Here is a 20,891-nt window from a genome sequence, read left to right as displayed (position 1 = left end):
GTACGACTGCTTTTACAACGCAAACCTGAAATCCCAGACCGGCAAACCTGCAACCCGAGTCGCAGCGGAGAAAGTGTTTCACGGAGTTCACTCAGAGCTTCCAGAGACTCAGCCGACAGTCTGGTTAACTCAACAGGTCAAATATCCTACTTCACCAAGGTTGATATTAATGGTTTAAGTTCCACCTTGGCCTGTTGGTGGTGATTCAACTTTTAGTGAAGTTGAAACGTTTGGAGAAATTGAAAAAGTTTTGCATACAATACACATTACAGGAAGATATTTAATATCACTGCAGACTCCCTTGAAAACACGTTTATCTACTAACCAAAGAATGTCTGCGGCAATATTGGTTGCCTTTGATTTAATATTTGTGGACGGTGGAGTTATATGTTGCAGTGAACCAAAGATTTGTCACGATGCTGTCTGACTCCTGGAAAGATAGGTGATGCAGTGGTTGGTGCTGTTGCGCCACTGAAATAAGAAATGTTTCGTTGGGAGAGACACGTGTACCAACTTTCATGAGTTTTTGAGTGTGATGAAGCCTCCAAAAATGCAGTTGTTTACGGAGAAGAAGAATAATCGCTTGAATAACAATAGGGCTTTTGCACCATCGGTGCTCGGGCCCTAATGAAAAAAACTAAACATGTTTCAACTTTCTCCTGGGAAGCATTTAATCTGTGCTGTCACTATATGGTGCTGTCCCAGGGAACTGCTCGGTCGAGTATTTGCTGCCACCCAGTGTCTTCAAAGTGTTACTGCATATGCCAAATAAACTGTCAAATGACGGTTAGTTGTATGACTTTTCTTGCATCCCGATCCCAACCAATTCTGCACGAATTTAATCCCCCAAAAAGTTATTAGTATTATTATTTTTAGATAAGAGCACATAATGGTTACAACAGGGCGGATACTTAGTAGGATGTCCAAAATAACCAATTAATTACATATGTATAAATTAGAAACCTAACTATACGGGGGTAAATAGGCTACTTTTGTTTTCAAGTGTTTAAAACATGAATGCTTTAAACTCACAGTCAATAGCAGCCTTGTTATATCCAAAGTGGTAGGGACTCGGGAGGTCATGCTACGGGAGATTATTATGGCCTCTCAAATGCGCGTGCACTGGTACGCAAGACGGTCACGGCGACGGCAGGTTCTTAATCATTTCACCTTCAGGAGTCCTCGGAAAAGAGGCTGTTTCAACATTAAAACGCTTTGAAGATGCAACCATCTTTACATATTTGGTTAGAGCTGGTTCGTTTACCTTTAGGTGTTTGTTAATAAACTGTTAACACTCAATCTAATCTCACCTCTGAGTTTGGGGAGTATACAACGTAGGTTTTGGAGTGGAAAATGTGTTTTCATTTGCTTTTGTTTCGATGGATCAAAAAAGTAGGAGCTAAATTGAGCCGTTTGTATGTCATTTAGTCAACTCTGTCATTAAATAATGTAAAAGAAATATATCTAATTTAAATAATATTTCGCATGGGAGCGATACATTTTAGAGTCCCCAGATTACGAACTAACCCAAACGCATCACGGCCTGGTCGTTGCTTCTTTTTTTTACCGCCCCCTTGCTCGGCCTGAAAGCTTTTCACTCTGATGACGTCACTCGTAGAGTTGTCATGGCGTCTTTGGGACCGAAGCTGCTGCTGCAATTTAGCTAAAATCTGTCGACAGGCTGTATCTCGAAATGGAGAAAAATGCAAACTTGCATCGAGACACCGACGGGAGCTCTTTGTGTGCCACGATTGCTGGAAAAATGGGCGATGTTAAGGCTGTCGGCGGAGTGAAAGGAACAGCCGACAAATGCAAGAACAGTGAGGCGGCTCTCAGTACTTTGGTTAACGTTACTTGTAATATCAGCACCACTCATGTTAGTGCTCCCAGCGCCGTTAATGTCGTTTCCATTGCCGGGAATTCTGACGTGCCAGAAGTGATCGAAGTCCTGCCTGTGCAGGAGGACAAGAAGAAAGACACCGGGGCTAGCGGATCGTGGTCGGGGTCCGGTGATCAGATCAGTAACGGGATGGGACATGACTCGGTGCTGGCTGCAGAAGACAGCCAGGGTGGTGCCTCAAAGTTAGTAAACAACGAACCCGGCGGCCCGTGCTCACCTCCCGCTAAAGGGAGCACAGCTGTGCCTGCTGAGGGTTTGACTTGTGGAGAAAGTGAACCGACAAAACTTGCCAAACCGACTCATCTGTGTCCGGACAAAGCAATCATAGCAGACGTCAAATCGGGGCTGTCCGGTGATCACACCTTGTCGGAAGGATTGCCGAGTGGGAGTGACCCCGATCCCAGCCTCGGTGGAGAGTCCAGAAGCATAGATTCACTGGAGTCCTTCTCCAACCTCAACTCGTGTCCCAGCTCCGACCTGAACAGTGAGGGACTGGAGGACAGGGGACTGGCTTTGGCCTTGCAGAGCGAGTATGGGGCTGATGGGGCAAAGATTTCGTGTGCTAAGGACCGGGCCGCCGGCCAGTCCATATACCACATTAAGTGGATCAAATGGAGGGAGGAGAACACGCCGATCATCACCCAGAACGAGAACGGCCCCTGTCCATTACTGGCAATTATGAATGTCCTTCTGCTTGCGTGGAAGGTAAAAGCTGATGAGCATCGGTCAATAAAAACTTACTTCTAACTTGATAGAAATGGGCATATTTCAGGCAGCTCTGAGCTTTCTCATCACTTATTTTATCATGGAGCATCTGTTGTAAGAGTTGATTTAACATGTCAATTTGCTGGTTAACAACACAACAGTACAGTCTCATACCTCAGCACTTCCTCTTTAAAATGATTTCTGTCAGGACATGTTCATATATGATGTTTCCGCATCAGATGAGATTATATTTCAACCTGCTCATACATGTTGAATGACGGCAAGGGATGTTTTGCTCTGCCAGTTAATGACCATTTGTCCTGTTCTTGTGTTGTTGGAGGTTGTTTGATAAATAGGTAACATATTAATGAACATATGTCTCTGTTGCAGGTTAAGATGCCACCTATGATGGAAATAATAACTGCTGAGCAACTGATGGAGTATCTTGGTGAGTGTTTGAAGCTATTAAACCCAGAGTTTTCCTTTTGTGAAAGAGGAGCCTGATTTGACTTTGATAGTTCTCAAAATGGACTGGGAGCTGCACTTAAAACCCTGACTAAACCTGTTACACAAAATCAAATTAATGTGCAAAATAAAAATGTAATGTTTCTAATATAAAAACATGTTACCTCACTGAATCTGAACCTCCTGTGCTTGGCTTTTTTTTTTTTTCTTACCTGCTCTAACATGTACCATGTACAATAATGGCCTGTTTTCTAGAAAATATCAAATGTACAAAGTAGGTTACTACTGTAGTGGCATGTGGGGCTGTTTTAATAGAGTCCAACTAACTTGAGGTCCATACTTGTAAACGGAGTAGTCCATAAAGCCACCGCCACCGAGTTTCACCATCCTAGTAAACACTCTTGTGTTTCATGTTCCCTCTAATGAGCGTTTCCATATTTAAAGGTCAGATATTTAGTGTACATTTGCCAGAGTCAACAGGGAAAGAGACTAGAACAGGGGAATCCCCTGTCACTCAATCTTCTGCTGCTGCAAAGGAAACCGGAGCTATTTCTCCTCTCTGGTTCTTTATAACCAAAATCACCCTTCAGAATCGAAGTATAGTGTTTGATTAACAGGAGTTCTTTGAAGGGAGAGCTGCCAGCGGTGGTGGGAGAAGTATTCAGGTCCTGTCCTTAAGTAGAAGTACTAATACCACACTATGAAAATACTCCACTATAAGGAAAAGTCCTGCATTCAAAAGTTTAAGTAAAAGTATGGTAGTATTATATGTATAATTTGCTTAAAGACTCAAAAAGAAAAGTACACAGTATGAAGAAAATGGCCCCTGTGAGTGTTTTACTGTTATGTGTTATGTATGATGTGTTTGGATTAATATGGGTGCCGTGGTTATCTAAGGTTGTGATCATTTGAACAGCTTTGTACCCTGTTGGATAGTTTGGATAGCCAACACTAATGCATCATATTCTATGAGATTATCATATGTTTGTAGCATCACTGTCCTGTGAGAACGACCTATTTTTTAAGTCAGCAAGCTCTGAAAACAATGAATTTTTTTCAGCAAATCCAAACGGGGTTTTAAATCATTTCTCTATCTTAAGAAGGAGGATAATTTTCTCAACACAAAAAGAACATTTAACTTTTTACTTTATCAGGAAAAAATTATATTTAAAGTCATCAAATTTGGAGATACATGGTTTTCACTGGGCAGGAAGTCACCAGTAAACAGCTGTCAGGCAAATCTAGTAGAGTAGAAGTACAGTATTTGACTCTATGTAGTGGAGTAGAAGTCTAAAGCATAAAATGGAGACACTCGAGTAAAAAGTACCTGAATTACATTCCACTACTGTCCAGTCCTGACTAGACTGGCATCCACACTCAAATAATCCACATCACAGCACTGTACATTTTTCTCTGACTTGTTTGTGTATGTTGGCTAACGTCGCACTTTAAAAAACGAACTAAATTTTGCAGTTAAAAAAAAAGAAGTTTTATCCAAGCTGTGTTCATTTGTTTGGTATTTGGGAGGATGAGTGTTTGGGGGCTTCTGGATCACTTCTAACCTCCGCTCGACTCGACTCCCTTTCTTTTTGTCTTAACACATCGAGAAAGGGTGATGAAGCTCAGAAGTGGAGTTTAAAGTGGTTGGTGGTCATCACTCAGCAGCTCAGCAGTGTAGCATGCCTGTGATCCAGAGGGAGAGGCTGACAGATACAGATGTTAAGGGAGTACCAGAGAGAGAGAGAGGGGAGTCAACAGCTCACTGATTGTAGAGAGCAGTGAGGGGTTTTCCCTGTTGTGGACACATTGTAGTAAAACCACTCAGCTGGCCGGCCTCCTGCTGGAAAAAAAATCTTGCCTTGCGCTAAAATCTTCATCTATGGTGACAGTGTAGAAATCAAGTCAAAGGCAGTCGTAACACTGCAAGCAGTTTGTTGGTTCGTCCAAACATCTGCCCAGACAGTTGGGAAGTTAAAGTTCATGTTTTATAACAGCAGACCGTGGTTACAGAGTTCATGAGCCTGACTGGTGCAACAGTTTGGATTTAGTTAGGTTTGTAAATAATTTGTTGGCCACACAAATTTATGAGAAAAGAGAACTTAAAGGCCTTAACTGGCTCATGGAAACATTTCTTCTGCTGAGAAAGCCAAGTTTAGGATTGAGCAGTTATTTCTCACTATGCAGATGAAGAAAGTAAATTTGGTGGTGAGTCATTTCTATTATAAAGCACTAATCACAAGAAAGAGAACATAAAGAACTTTACTCTGGATATATCACACTACTTCTATTAGCTTGAGCAGGATACATATGAAAGCAGTTATTTTTTGTCTTCATGCATATTTGTTTTTAGTTAATGCAGCTGTTGATGATAAAATGGTCGATGACTTTCCTCTTGAGTAATTTTCAAGAAAAGTATGTGTTGACAGTGCAGCTTATACTCTCGCCAGTTCCTAATAAATTAATGCTTGTAAAAAATACGTACACATCAGTTTTAAAAGTGAGGAGAAGCAATAACTGCAATAATACCTTCACAGCAATGGCGAGACACAGCTTTTTCGTTCCCCTCAACGTGTGTGAGGTACTTGAAATGATCATCAGTAGTATACTATACTCAGAAGAAAGGCAAACAAACACCAACAAAAGCAAACATGTGGCCAGGGATGTTGTGGTCGGCTGTGGTCGGCTGTGTTCGCGGCGTACACTATGGATGCACTGTGAAGTCTAGATTTGTTTCGTAAAGACTTGGCAGTGGGGTTTGCTGTGTTAATGATAAGAAAGCCGCATGTTTGGAGCGCTGATTGGGCCGAAACGGCAGGAGCCAGACATCTGCCAGTCTGTGCCCTCTGCTGCAGCAGCAGGGACGAGTCGACCAAGCTCTCAGGTGACACCACCGTGGACACTGATCCTACATATCTGGCACAGCCTCTTCTCGGGGAAACAGCTGGCCAGTGTTGAAACCCACCGATGGGCATTAGACACATTTTAAAGCATCTGTCACATTACGTTCGAATGCTTTAGCTTTAAACTCATTGTGATAATCGTTGACAATTGAGGCCTTTGTCCCTTTGCTCCTTCAATACAATCTGGCTCAGCATATCTTTCTGTCTCTGCAGGTGACTACATTCTGGAAACCAAACCCAAAGAGATATCGGAGGCTCAGCGGCTAAACTATGAGCAGGTAAAGTCTGCCTGCACACCGTGGGCTCTCATCATTAAACAGGCGTGTGTTTTTGCTTATGTGTGTGTATTAATAAGCTGCTGAACTGTTCATGGTACTTGAGGAGCACAGGGCTTTTGGGATGAGCCCCCCCCCTCTCTCTCTCTCTCTCTTTCCTCCCCCCTTCGCCCCCCCTCTCGCTTTTATCTCTCTTCCTCTTTCCCTCCCTCTTCCCCGTCTCTCTCTCCCTCCATCCACCCCCCCTGTCGCTGTCGAAATAATAACAGTACAAGTTTAACATGGAGCTCACATTTGCATTGAGGTAGCAGAGGTCAGCGGATGTTTCACAATATGGAAATAAGCATCAAGTTGATTGCAAACCACATAAAACTGTAGCTTGTGTTTTTTCCACTGCTCTATAGAGTACATAAAATGTATCTTGCAAGGCCCAGAGAACAACAACGGTCAGGAGTGTCAGATTATGTTGTTTCACATGGCGGTAGATGCTTAGAGACACATGGCTAGCTGCCGGCTATTACTCAGGCTGCGTGTGCGCGTGTGTGGCACTTGGAGTTGGAACTCCAGCTCTCCTGCTTCCTCCCATCTCCATGCCTGCCTACGGTGTGGGAGGGGCCCTGCCTCTGCTGCTCTTGCGTGGCAGAGCACCAGCACATCTGTGAATGATTTGAAGCCACACTTGTCCCTCATTCAGAGAGCAGAAACAAAAATAATGTGCAGTTTCCTCAGAGAAGCTCACAGGAATGGTGTGTCTAAATTTAAGCTGAGCTGAAATACAACCTCTTAAATAAATCAGCGGTGTCTTCAGCATGCAAAGTTGAAGTAAGGGAGTGGCTGGAGTTTGTGTTGCCTAGTTATTATGGTGGTCTAATCCTAGACACTGGCCTGGGAGTCGTTTTGCATGTGGGTGTCCTCATGTCCGTGTGCCGTCTGTGTCTGTGCTGTGGTTTGTTGACACACTATGTGGAGACTCCAGTGGGCAAGCGCTCTGGGATGCTGGAAACTGGGGTTCAAGAGAGCGCAAGTGTGTCCGTGCATGTCTCACAAACCACGTCCCATTTTTAATGTGTTGGAGATAAATGTTTCAATAGCCTGTAGGATTGTTATAAAATGTGAATGTTTTGTCTTGACTTTAAAAAGAACTGTAGGAGTGCATAGATGTATTTCTATTTATAAATTCAGTTTTAAAAACGTCAACTGTCACAGGAGTGTGCAAGGATTAAAATAGCAGTTACACAGCTCCTCTTTAGCTACTGTTAAATATTTACTTGGAGAGGCTGAGGAAGTGAGTGTAGTTTTGCTCTGCCTTTGTCTCAGTGGGCGCCGCTCAACAAGGTGATTCATCCATGTTGACTGCTCACTCGTGGGAGGTAATGGGTTATCGTGTTTAAGAAATGTCTTTTGTTTTAACTTATTGTCATTCGCATTAATGGCAATGTTCACAAACCTTTTTTTTTGTTGTTCTGAGTAAAGCATTACAATCTTGTCCTATGACCGTAACACTGGCTTATTTGAAGATATATGAATACACATTTTTCATACATATCTGTTGGGTGCCTTAAATTCTTCTCTAAATGAGCAGGCAGATAGAGTAACTTTGACTAAAACATGATAATAAAAAAAAAAGCCTGTACGCAGAGCAAGTCACTGAATGGGTGACGAGTGGGAGAGACTGTGCTATCAGTTGTGCTGTTTAACACTGATTTAATTCAAACAGGAACCATCTTATTATAAGATTTAAAATGAATCTACACACAAGGTCCATTACCAATCTATCTTTCTAAAGCCTGTAATCAGTTAATGTTGACTCTATTAGAAAGAAGTTGATTCATCTCTGTGATCTTAGTTAGTGGTGCTGCTGTGTTTGACTATATATTGACTGTTGTTTTGTCCTCCTCTTGTATCTAATTAGATGTTGGCAAACATTAGACACATTAGATTAGCTTGATGATACATACAACAAAAATGTAGAGCAGTAACAGCCACTGATGTTTGCCAGGATCTATAAACATATGACCCACATTGTGGGACATTACAGTAATGTAAACTGTTAATTATTTATAGCTCCCACTGATATTGTCCTGCATTGATTGATGTTTTTTTTTTTTTAAGGTTCATAGATCTGCTGTTTTATAGACATGCCTGCAGCCAGACTCATAAAATATGATCAACATGCATGCACATGACATAAATCTGACAGTTGCATTCAGTATTATGATTTTCCTTTTGAAACCAAATAAAAATCAACCTTTGATAGTGTAAATCTACCAGCAGGAGATGATATATTATGTTGCTTAACAGTAACATTGAGGTTTTTACACTCCGGTTACAACATGGGGAAAGCAAATCATTCCCACCAAATCTTCTTTCCATGACATACGCGTTTACAGTGTGGCACTTAAATTATAGTTTGATTTCTTGGCTGCATTATGTTTTAACGTAGGCACTTCTACATGTTGTTATCAACTGGGACCATCAGAAATCCTTGCAGGAATCATATCCCTCATCTTGGCATCGTTGCACCATATTCTGTCAACCACTGCCTAATTAGATATACTCAGGGTTTTGTTGTTGCTCAAATTTGGGGTAAAAATCAACCAAGAGAGAAGCAGAGAGTCCTTCCTTTCCATACCAACACTGAAGAGTGTGAGTAAAAACACAGAAAGGCCCCAGCAGAGTAGCACAGTACTGTGCTAATGTTACAGCCAACACAAGCCCAGCTGAATGTGAATGATGCAGTGCTCATCATCTGATCTACAAGCGCTCATCTACTGTAGAAGCACTCTGCCCTAAAGTGAAGAGCTGTGGTCCATTACACAGCCCTGCTAATCCTGCCATCACTGCTGCTCATAACTGTCCTAATCCATGCACTCAGATGAGCCAACTGTAGGCCTTTCACCTCAACTCTGTGCGCCAAGCGTCAAAGCTGGAGCAGCTCACTGCTCATAAGACATACAGTATCTCTGCTGTAAACTGAAAAGTCCACACACTGCTAACACTTGAACATTTATTTTGGAGTGACTGTGCGACATTTGAAACCATTGCTCTCGTCATTGCACATGACAAGACAGTAAAATAAAATGAATCATAATATGTAGACATTGGGATTGCGATAAATTACGGCAAATAAAGACACATTCACAGTAGTGGTGTTTTTGACCACTCTGCCAATGTAAGCTGAGCAATATAAATGAGTTTATATTGCTCAGCTAACTATAATAATAAGACTGTTTTTGCAGCATTGTGAAAATGTAGACAAAATCATCTACAAAACAATTGACATGTAGCAAATTGAACTGTGTTCCTATTATACTTTACAACAAACAAAAATCTCCAAAATAAACACTTCCCCAACTCATTCAGAGGGTTTTTGTTAGATTAGGCTTGGACTCATTATTTTGTATACCAGAATTGTTCAAATGATTATGATGACACAATTATGATACACCTGAGAGTCAATAAACAATTAAATTTAATCATCCATCCCTATTTAAAGTCAGTAGACGGAAAGTAAATTTGCTTTATAGGCTCGAGTTTATCGCTCAGGCATCTGGTGGATATCGTGTTTTCTCTGGGCTCTTTTTTTTTTCTTGTATCTTCATGGTTTCTCGTGATGTATTGTGAAAGAGTTGAAATCGTATGGAAGTCACTTACAACTACACACTCATAATAGAGTCTTAGGGCTCAGCTGTGAGGCTCATCTTGATCTCAGAGGGAAATGGCAGCAGAGGTTCAGAGCCAGCTGGGAAACATTGCTTTGAGGCTGAATGCAAGAATTAGTCTGTTTCAGTGGGTTCTCAGGTGTGCTGCAGTTATGTATGTGAAGTATTTCTGCTAATGTTCATACAGTGCAGTGAAAGGCCGGTTTTATAATTAGATAGTCAATTACTGTTAAAAAAAAATAAAAATAGACATATTGAAAACGGCTCATTCTGTGTAACCAATTAGTTACCGATTCAAATGAATGGATTTTTTTTCTGCAGCCAAAAGATTGTTACTGACTTTTAGATTTTTTTTTTCTGAGATTCTTTTCTAATGTTTTTGTCTCAGTAAATAGGAAAAAGCAGCATTGAGCACATGAATACTGAAAAAGACAGAGACAATTAAAAGCAGTGCAATTAAAACCTGCAGGATGCTGGTGGCACATTTATTTTAATGACATTCAGTGTTTCCCCCAGTCAGACAGCCTTGGCGGGGCGGGATGGGTCTCTGTGAGCTGAGGGTCCGCACCGCCCTTCATGAAACACTGACACTCAGCGGAGCAGAGAAACAGACGAATTGGCACGACTGTCAGTGACAGAACAATGCATGGGCGACTCTCATACCGAGCTGCAATGAAACGGTTGCACAGGAAGTTTGTGAATAAATAGTAGTTACAGGACAAAACTGCAGTTCTACGAGTTGGTTCGTATTTCTTGGTTTATTTCAGACGGGACGCCCTGCCAATATAATGGTAGGGCACACACTGACATTCGTAAATGCTCTGCAGGTGAAACAACTGATACCTGGGGTGGTATCATGTGAAAAAGTGATGTCAGCGTATACCTTCTGCTATAGTGATCCATCATCCTGACATAAAGACATGACACGTTAACAAAGGCAAAGCCATTCAAAATTGAAATTACCAACCGCATTAACTTACCAAAATCTAGCAAAATACATGACTCATCTATTAGCGATAAGGTCCTCCAACATTCTTGACTATTTATAGCTTAAACTAGAGATATAAGTCAATTGAAACTGCAGGATGAGCACTGTAGTGGTTTGCTAAAATCTGGAATGATTGTGTAAGTCAATGTTAAAGCCTCAAGAAAGTAAAGTAAAGATGGACACAGATTTTTGTGGTACTTTGTATATAATACAACTCAAGTTAACATACCACACCCTTAAAAGTGCTGCAAAATTTAATAATCTGTCTGAAATGACGGCAGAACAAATTGAGCATTTGTGGGGCGGTCTGTTAAGCTAGGTAGGGGTTTGGCATTTTGTGTAATCATGATGTCCACTGCTTGAATCCAGCTGGGGACTTGAATTGCATGCCATCCCGACTCTCTCTCTGTCCCCTCATCTCCTTTCATGTCCCCATTTCCCAACCCTTAAAAAAAAAAAGCAAAAATGCTCCAAAAGTCTAAAAGGTAGTGGATATTAAAGGGATATTCAATTGCATTAAACTGTCTTGTGTTCCTGTCCACTCCTTGTTAATATTATCAAAGGGAAATGTCATGTCTCATGATGATGATGATGATGACTAAAAGCTGACACAGAAATGTAATATCAAAGGTTTTCCTGGCAGAAAGTCCCCTTTCTTCCTGTGGCTGGAGTTTGATCGGCCATTAATCTGTGCAATACAGTAAAGTAGTAAATGTAAAAACAACTCAACTGCAGTCAGTAAAATAACTATGAAGCAGACTAATATGACAAAACCAAATGAGGACATGAGTGTTTTTGTAGTTTTTTATACAATCATAAACGGCAGCGAATGGTTTATTTAAAGGTCCATAAATCAGTACTGTATATGTATATATATGTTTCAAATGTGTCTTTTAATTTGCTTCTTTCACTCTGCTGCTGTTTTCAGAGTTGTTAACAGGAATCTGTATCCTTTTTATGTTTTCCAGAACATGAGTGATGCCATGGCAGTGTTGCACAAGCTGCAGACGGGTCTGGATGTGAACGTGAAGTTCACAGGGGTGCGAGTCTTTGAGTACACCCCAGAATGCATCGTGTTTGATTTGCTGGACATCCCTCTTTACCACGGCTGGCTGGTTGACCCCCAGGTGGGCTGGACCTCATTTTCTCTTGACCTGCCTGAAACTCTGCTTGTTTTATTCACCTGTCTGTCCCCAACACGTACACGATGAAGACTGATATATTCCACCAGTCAGTTCTTGCTTGCAGTTCGTGGCTGTGTGAAAACAGACATGACACACAATGTGTTTACATATCAAAAACGTCAAAGAAAGGGTGGTAATAGATATTTGAATAAGAGTCAATGTGTGAGTACATTGCCTGTGATTAGTTTGAAAGAGTGTGAAACAGAATAAATAACCTCATTGCATGTATAGGGCTATGACATGACTCCCCCTCTGAATAAAGTTGGGGGTTTTCATGGTCTTACTGCGCTGTTCAAGTGCATCTTTTGGGATAAAGTAAGGGTTCATTAATCAATTTCTCTGATTTTACATGAAGTACACATAAAACCAATCGGGTTTAGACGTGGTAACAGTCTTAGTTCAATTTTGAATGAATCTTCTGTGGCTTTCAGTACAATGGCACCAAAGCGTGGTTGATGTTCTGTCCTACAGTTTTTATCTTTGTTTGCAGATGCAGGACATTGTCAAGGCAGTGGGCAACTGCAGCTACAACCAGCTGGTGGAGAAGATAATATCCTGCAAACAGTCGGACAGCAGCGAGCTGGCAGGGGAAGGTGAGTGCTCTCTCTTCACTACTAATGTGTGACCTGCCTGACTGTCCCTCCTGTCTCAGATTGTCTTCCCCGTCTCCCTTGGGTACTTGGAGGTGAAGAAAAAGATTCGGTGAAAAATAAAAAGATTTAAAAATGTTTTTAAATGTAATTCAGTGGCTCTTACGAGATATGTTTACTGGACTGTCCAGTGCAAACGCATGCTGCACAAAACCACAGCCCGAGTTTAAATAAAACTAGGACATACAGCACATGTGACGACCCATCAAATGACCTACTTCCTCGGCTCAGTTTTCTTTCCAGCTGTCAGTAACTTTTTCAACTAATTATTTGCTCATTCTACACTGAACTGCCTGAGTAGTTGTCAGCCGGGCTGCTACCAAGTCAACACATGAAGGCCTTAGACACAGATGATGTACTGATCTGGGACACGGGCTCCCTTCTATTGTATTTCTGCATTTGTAGCCCGGAAAGTCCTTTGAGGGCCGGTTTGATGCCGATGCTACCAATCACAGCTCTGAGTTTTGTTGTTAAGCTTTATGGTGCTGAAATATTACATTCTTAGTTTCTTTTCCACCAGTCTCTGGAAGTTGTGGCTCATTCTCAGGTTTTGCTCCATCACTGCTTTTGTGGGTGTTTGCTCCAAATTGAATACTGCTCTCTCTTCCAGATATCAGATGCCCAACCATTTCTCAGCTGACTTTGGGTTTACTATAGTAACTGTTAGCAGGTCTCGCAGCAGAGACTCAGAATAGTTAAAATAATGACTAAAGACATTACAGCAGGTTTTCCAAAAAGCTTTCCAAACAGTGACCAAGGTTCATGAATGAGCAGGGATCGCTTGATTGTAATGTATGTGACTCATCCAGCGGTCTGTGGTCTGATGAAGAAAATATCTGTAGCAAGAGTTCATCTACAGTAACAAATGAAAGTTACGTTTGCACCGTCCTTAGTCGAGTTAAATAATAGACAAATCTCAAGAACTACTTTAATTACTCACAGATTATAAAACAAAAGGATCATAATTACCAGAAACATAATATGACTCCATTTCTAGTGAAATTTAAATCTGTCTGTATACTTTACAAAATACAGGGACAAAAAGATACTTTAAAATCATGTAGAATGGCTCCATATTTCCTTATTTGCTGTTCAATCACAAATTCAATCTCTCCTCCTGTTTTACAATGTGTCTCTCACTCCCCTTCTCCCTCCTCGTAGGCATTGTAGCGGAGCAGTTTCTCAACAGCACAGCCACTCAGCTGACCTACCATGGCTTATGTGAGCTCACATCCACTGTACAGGAGGGAGAGCTCTGTGTCTTCTTCAGGAATAACCACTTCAGCACCATGATCAAATACAAGGTAAACACTAAGAAGTACTGCAACTGTTGGTATTTTGTACGCGAGTTACACTGATATGCATGTGTGGAGCTTAAACTTCAATGCGTCAGGAGTGCATGTTATTGTCTGTCCTTCAGGACAGTGACAGTGACACTTGTTGGGGTTTGTATGTGACATACTGTAGGACCACCAGGTGTAATCAGATTTCTTTCTGTTTCCCTCCTTATTCCTACAGATTTAGGTTTAACTAGTTTTGCAGGGTTAAACTGACTGCACTCTGTTTATGTCTGTGAACTAAACGTTGTGAGGTTGCTTTAATCCGATGCTTGTCTGTTCACAAAGAAATAGTTCTGTTGCTTACTTGTTTTTTTTATTCTCGTACAAAAGCCTTTGAGTGATATTTAATGGCGTTTCAGTGTTTGCAATTATTATTTGGATTCAGAAAATCTCTCATTTCTTTTCTTCGCACACTGATATTCCATGACACAGATTTTGCCATAACTTCTGATGAAAGCTACGTATTTATGCATAGCAGGTATACAATATTGGACCCATCAAAATGACCCACTATTCAATACATATGTATACTGGTCCCATCTGTAACAGCTCCTACCCACAGCTGGCTTGCCATATAACTGCAGCAGACCTTTCCTGTTATCCGCAGGAGGGGAAGTGAGTGTGCTTACTTTCATTTTGAGTCGTATACCATCGTTGCCAATGTAAGCAAAGCTGTGCTATGTGTCCCATAACCCTCAGACAAGCTGAAGTTGTCTTGTGCTCACTCTGATGCAGACTTTTACATGGACATACTGTCACACATGATAAACAACCGTAAATGTGTTAAGATTTAATGTGTGTACTAACAGTAGAACTCCATGGGCAGTGTATGTTTGTATATAATGTGATACAGTTAAGATGTGTACATAGAATGCAGATGTGGTTGTTTTCTAGGGCCAGCTGTACCTCCTGGTTACAGACCAAGGTTTCCTGACGGAGGAGAAGGTCGTCTGGGAGAGTCTGCACAACGTCGACGGAGATGGAAACTTCTGTGATTCGGAGTTCCGGTTGCGGCCTCCTTCTGATCCGGAGACTGTGTACCGCGGCCAGCAGGATCAGATAGACCAGGTCTGAGCACTGAGCTGGCAAGACTAGATAAACCAGTAATGATTTATGCGCTTTTACACAATCAGTGTCCCACAAATGACAAGACAGAATGCAAAACCAGTAATGGCATACTGGTCCTCATTCTACTTTCCGTGTGTACTCTGTTTTTAAGTTACTGAACAGAAATTATTTTTCTCACATGACATCAATTTCCCGGAAACACCCAGATTGTCAAAAAGACTGAATACAGAAAACAAAACTAGAATGACCTCCTCTTGTTGTACGACTCCGCCAACCAGGCAAGTCGCAGTTTACATCCGTTTACAGATGATCGTCATGAAGACATTAAATTAACTCTGCATCATGCGATGCTAAAAAAAAAAAGGAAAGTTCCTAAATAATAAATGTGTTATTGCTCCCCACACCAATCCCTTAGACAGACAGACAGACAGACAGACACACACACACACACACACACACACACACCCACAGGGCAGGGCTGCATGGTGCATTCTTCTGTTCTAATCCATGCTTCACTGTACTACAGTGGTCCCTTATCACAGCGTCGGGTTATGTCTTCAACGCATTTTTACTGGTTTCACAGCGGTGTTCTCGTTAGCTGGCCCACGTGGACCAAACACACCTCGCTGACAGACTATCTGTCTCGCACCCACACACAGACTAGACAAGAGCAGAGGGGCTGTTACTTTTTATTCTTCTTGCTTACTCAGGCCGAGCCCTCCTTATCTGCCATATAGGTTTAATAAGAAAAATATATTTAGGCATTTTATGCATTTATAATCAATTCAGTTAAATTGGAAGGAACTTGTGATGACATGGAGAAGAAAATACTGAATATAAAACATTATAGGAAGTTTGTTTATCACACCACAGTTAATTACTAAAAAATAATACAACGAGAGCAAGAATGGAAAATTAAAGAAGACGGATACAATGAGCTCCATTATTAAGTAAGGAGTTGTGGATTGTGACTGTGCTTATGTGTGGCTTAGCTGAGGAACAGCCAAGTTCAGCTGTTGCACAATCAGAGCACAATAACTATACTTAAACATCACAATGACAGCTCTGCCCATAGATCATCAAGTCTTAACCTGTGTGTTTGTGTGTGTCTGTTTTTCAGGATTATCTGATGGCGCTGTCACTGCAGCAGGAGCAGCAAAGCCAGGACCTGCAGTGGGAGCAACTCCCTGAAGGCATCAGCGATCTGGAGCTGGCGAAAAAGCTTCAGGAGGAGGAGGACCGACGAGCCTCCCAGTACTACCAGGAGCAAGAGCAGGAGCAGGCGGCGGCGGCGGCAGCAGCACAGGCACAGGTAGGGAGGGAGGATGGGACTGAGGGAGGGAGGGAGGGGGGAGAAGCAGAAGAGTTAGAACAAATCTGGGGCGTTTAATGAACCACAGAGGGAAGATGCTGCCTTTTGGAAACAGATGGATGTCTGCATCAGAGAGTTTGAGCTGTAAAGGAGGAGCTGACGATGAAAAGGGAGAGAGGGATAAATCACTTATTCCAACAAATATTCATGCCTTTTCCTATCATGTATTTCTGAACACAAAATAGAAATTAAACGGACAAAAACAAAACTCGTCCCTGTTACTGCGTTCTTTTTACATATGTGTCAATGATGAATACTAATAAAAAGGATTTCCAATAACAATGATTCAATCACAATAATTCATCAGGCATCATCAAAACAGTAAACTAAACCATAGTTTACATGTTGTTTTTTCCGATTTCCACAATGTGCCCATTTTTAAGCTACGCATTCATATTTGGCTGATATGAATTCACCAGTTCAATAAATAGCCCTGTGCGGACTGTAAATTTGCACTCCTCTGCTCCCTCTCTCATCTCTGCCGTGTTTGTGCAGCAGGGCCAGCAGGAGCCCATTGAGGGAGGCGATGCGGACAGAGGAGGTCCCGGCGCCGGCGGAGCAGCAGCCGGCGCCGGGACGGCAGCAGCAGCTGGAGCCACAACCAGCCCGGGAAAACAGTCGTGTAGCGGGGAGCGCAAAGCGAAGAAAGAATCGAAGGATAAAGACAAATGTGTTATTTTGTAACATACAGCGCGCGTCTGTGCGAGTGTGCGTGTGAGTGTTTTGTGCATTTGCTTATCTGTGAGAAAGGGGACAGCATTTGTTTCTCAATGGACTGGACACAACGCGCAGCCCCCGGCTTGACGACAAACAAGGGAAGGAGGTGATAAAGTAGGATTTGCTGTTCCCAAACCACTGGTGCCTGCTATCCTTTATCCTCAGTGGAACCTGGACATCAGAGGAAGGGACACTACAACAATAACTACCCCTTATCTTTCATAAAAGTCGGCCAAACTTTGTTACAAGTTGCACAGTGCACTATATTTGTGATGTGGGGTCAAGTTTATCTGGGGTGGTATATTTTATAGCAAAAGAAGAAACAAAATGTCACCCTCTCACTATGTTCTTTTAAAACAAATCATTTCATTTATTCTTCTGTAGTGCAGCTTATAAGCTTTTTTTTTTTTTTTTTTTTTTTTTATGCCTCAATATTTACAAAACAATAGAAAAATCCACTTTTTGTTTTGAGTTGAGTTTTTTTTGTTTTTTTTAAGTCATCCATTGATGCCAAGATTCACATCAGGTAACTTTTGGGAAAGATTTTATTTAGTTTTTCTGTAAGCCAAAAGGGATTTTCTTTCACACCACTCGTGTCCCCTCTGAAACACGATGTACTAAGGGTTCATTAACGCCAGATAGCTGCCAGGTACTGTAGCTACGTAACAATACTCATCATAGCTTGTCCTGTTCAGATTTGCCTTACCAGAGTATGGCAGTGTTGCATTCTGCTCCGTCTGAATGTGAATGTGTGCTTGTTTTCATGTGTATGGTGTGTACAGTACATGTATGCTATGTGGTATAATGGCGTGTGGTATAGATGGTCTCATTTACTGAGCTTCACTGATGTAACAAGTTTCAGTTTGGGAATAGCCAAATCTTGTATGCATATATTAGTTCAGCTACACATTTTGGACACTTTTTTTTGTTGCGATTCTATTCCAGAAAAAGTACGTTCGGGACAGTCAAACTGAATCAGCTGTTTCTGAGATACATCTCGCTTTTGGCAGATTGGATTTCTATTGAATGGAACCCAGTTTAGAGTTTATTGTAGTTTGAAAAGGCCCTTTTTCGTTCTCGCAGTCTCTTCTGGCAGCTTCCTTACGAGGGTTAGTGTGTGTGTGTGCAGGAACTATCATGATCTCTGCCGTGGATTTGGTTCCACTGCAGTCACAATTTAAAATATATTCAGTACTGCACATGTAACATTTCTCTAAAATGAGGGAAGTTTTATTATTATTTGTGAACAAAAACCATTTTCCTCAAACCTGTATTTTAATTTAACATGAGTTTCAACTCCATTTACTTCATCATGAACCTGCCTTGTTTCATGCTGTAGCTGTGTAGATGTTCTTCCTTGCCCTCCACTATTTTGTTTTAAGTCAATTTCACCTTTTCAAGCCACCTTCTTATTTTCCATCAACCCGCCTGTCAGCTTCAGAGAGGGGTCAGTCAGTTCATCTGTTATTTATGGATCGTAAGGCCTAATGGCAAAAGATCACAAACTGAGCTGTCCTACAGGGTATAGGATAACCTGTGTGCATTTTACTGCATCATTGAGCATGCAAACACATGATGTACATATTTACCTAATGCATTCTTATAATGGATTTAGCTCGTGGTTTGGGCCATCACTGTACCATGGGACTGCCTCCGGAGAAACTTTTCTATCTATACATTCCAGTTGGATGCCTTGACTCGAGCCTTCTGTTGCAGACTGAGGGAGATGGTTGTCACAGGAGGTCCTTTGCAGTGCTGGTGAAGTGGTCTCCATTATTTTGTTCTGAAAGAACAAACTGAGTGTCAGGCCGGGACAATTACATGGAGGCAGCAGGCTACCTACTGTGTGGGAAACCTTTCCTATGGGCTTTGTGTGATGGCTGGAGGTTGAGCTCCGTGTTTGTTTGGCCCTAACAAGGCTATGTTTAGGCTATATATTTTCAGTATGTGTGTTACAACATTTCAACATATTTTATAGGACAAAAGGAAACGGGCGTGATACCAGAATGAGACAATCCATACGTTTTTTTCACATGAACATCAGAACTACTCTCAGGCCTTTTTTTGAAGGGACGTATCCTCGAGTGTCTTTTCAAATAGTACACTTTCTAATGGCACAGTTCCTCGGCCTGTAGTCACTTACTCCGTTTTTAAGTATATATGTATGTAAACACACACTCGCGCACACACACACAACTATGTTGACACTTTGAAAGACTTAACACTATGTTATTTAAGAACCTCATTGTCAAACTTCACACAAAAAAACCCAACCCAACTAATTAGCTGTTTCTAATAAGAATACAAACCTCCGTGGACAGGGTTAATAAACATTATGATGTACACTATTTTTCTTGCAGCATAAATACCAATATGTAATCAAAAGGTAAAAGAAGAAGACAGAGAGGAGGCTTTCTGGCCACATTGTGCTTTTTTTTTTTTTTTTTTTTTTTTTTTTAGGGGGGGGGGTTCATTATGTTTGCGTTTCACCTCATTTATGTCTCGGCCCATCAAACAAACATGTTGATTAAACATTCCAGTTTAAAAATCTTCATTTGGGAAAGTTTGAATTGATTTGGATGATTTTTACGTTGGTTGGTGTTTGTACGGGTGAAGAGAGTGTTGAGTGGCACACGCTGCACATTTTTAATATTATTTCAGATTTGCTACTGTGCATTAGCTTGCTATTCGTAGTCATGATTACCAGAAATTGATATTTTTTTGTTGTAATGTGTTTGCTTCACCCTAGTTCCTATGATGAATTGATCAGAAGGATATCGTGTTCAATGTCTCAAAGTGGTTTCTTGTATGCCTTGTAAAAGTGATGGTGGGGTAAATGCTGTACAATTAGTATTTTGACAAGGTGATCGTTGAACATATAGCTGTTGTAATTGGTTTTGCACTGTTACATTGATATGCACTAACAGAAAAGAAACATACCTCATTTTCTACAGAACATAAATTGTGCAAGAGTGCTATTGTTTTTTGGGTACCTTTAAAAAAAAAAAAAAAAAAAAACAATAATGGCCAAAATAATTATTTCCTGTTGGTAGCAGTTGCTCTTAAGCCAGCTGAATAATATTAATTTGTAAAAGTATGAAAGGGCTGTTTAAATGTTTTGGCTTCAAAAGAAAGAGTGCATTTGTTAAAAGGTAGTACCACTTCAATAGAACTTGCTGCAATTTGATATATTCAGGTTAGTGGTCCACCTATACCAGACTTAAAGGCTGCCAGTACAAAAGCCTGAGTAGCTGCACACAGCTCACAGACGATTAGAAAATACAGATGGACGTCATTTGAGTTGTCCAACGAAGGCAGTTTTTCTACACAGTGAAGAAGAAAACATGTAGACAGGAAAAAAAAAAACTGGTACTCGATTCCATCAGCAAAAACATGGTGTAGGTGCACCCCTAATTCAGGTAGTTCATTCTCCAGTCTAATCCATCATTTAACTAACATACAAAACAAAAAATGGGAAAAGGCTGCTTTGTAAGGCTTGAGTGTTCATTAATGTAGCAGAGGGAAATTCTTGTTGTTTGAGACACTCATCCAGTGCTGAACAATCGAAAGGGAGATCTTTTCTTTCATGCAATATCAAACTCCCAGATTTTACTTTGTGATGCATGTATAGTGTGGACTGAAAAGCTAGGCGGAGTAAAATTTTA

The 20,891-nt window shown here is 41.2% G+C and overlaps 1 protein-coding gene across 2 annotated transcripts; it reads left to right on the top strand.

Moving 5' to 3' along the window:
• The first annotated feature begins 1,617 nt into the window (after positions 1 to 1,617).
• mindy2 (MINDY lysine 48 deubiquitinase 2) lies at positions 1,618 to 19,780 on the top strand. 2 transcript variants are annotated; one of them, XM_069693518.1, is made up of 9 exons: positions 1,618 to 2,605; positions 2,996 to 3,053; positions 6,184 to 6,248; positions 11,864 to 12,022; positions 12,570 to 12,672; positions 13,891 to 14,033; positions 14,964 to 15,137; positions 16,258 to 16,449; positions 17,008 to 19,780. In XM_069693518.1, exons 1-9 carry the CDS (start codon positions 1,694 to 1,696, stop codon positions 17,191 to 17,193), a joined length of 1,992 nt encoding a protein of 663 aa, XP_069549619.1. In that variant the 5' UTR covers positions 1,618 to 1,693; the 3' UTR covers positions 17,194 to 19,780. The 2 variants fall into 2 exon arrangements, with proteins under 2 accessions (XP_069549619.1, XP_069549618.1); XM_069693517.1 differs by having other exon boundaries at positions 17,005 to 19,780.
• The last annotated feature ends 1,111 nt before the right edge of the window (positions 19,781 to 20,891 follow it).

Source organism: Brachyistius frenatus, unplaced genomic scaffold, assembly GCF_029030835.1.
Source record: "Brachyistius frenatus isolate BFR_SWC_R1_liver_20210118 unplaced genomic scaffold, ASM2903083v1 Contig_15, whole genome shotgun sequence".
Lineage (NCBI taxonomy): Eukaryota > Metazoa > Chordata > Actinopteri > Embiotocidae > Brachyistius > Brachyistius frenatus.
The sequence above is the reverse complement of the archived record's forward strand: the minus strand, read 5'-3'. Positions and strand labels throughout refer to the sequence as shown.

What these genes read in the sequence shown, in the direction of transcription:
- mindy2 (XM_069693517.1), top strand. Translation starts at nt 1,694, where the DNA reads ATGGAGAAAAATGCAAACTTGCATCGAGACACCGACGGGAGCTCTTTG. An exon ending in TCCTTCTGCTTGCGTGGAAG is followed by an intron (nt 2,606 to 2,995) that starts GTAAAAGCTGAT and finishes TCTCTGTTGCAG; the next exon opens with GTTAAGATGCCACCTATGAT. An exon ending in GCTGGCTGGTTGACCCCCAG is followed by an intron (nt 12,023 to 12,569) that starts GTGGGCTGGACC and finishes CTTTGTTTGCAG; the next exon opens with ATGCAGGACATTGTCAAGGC.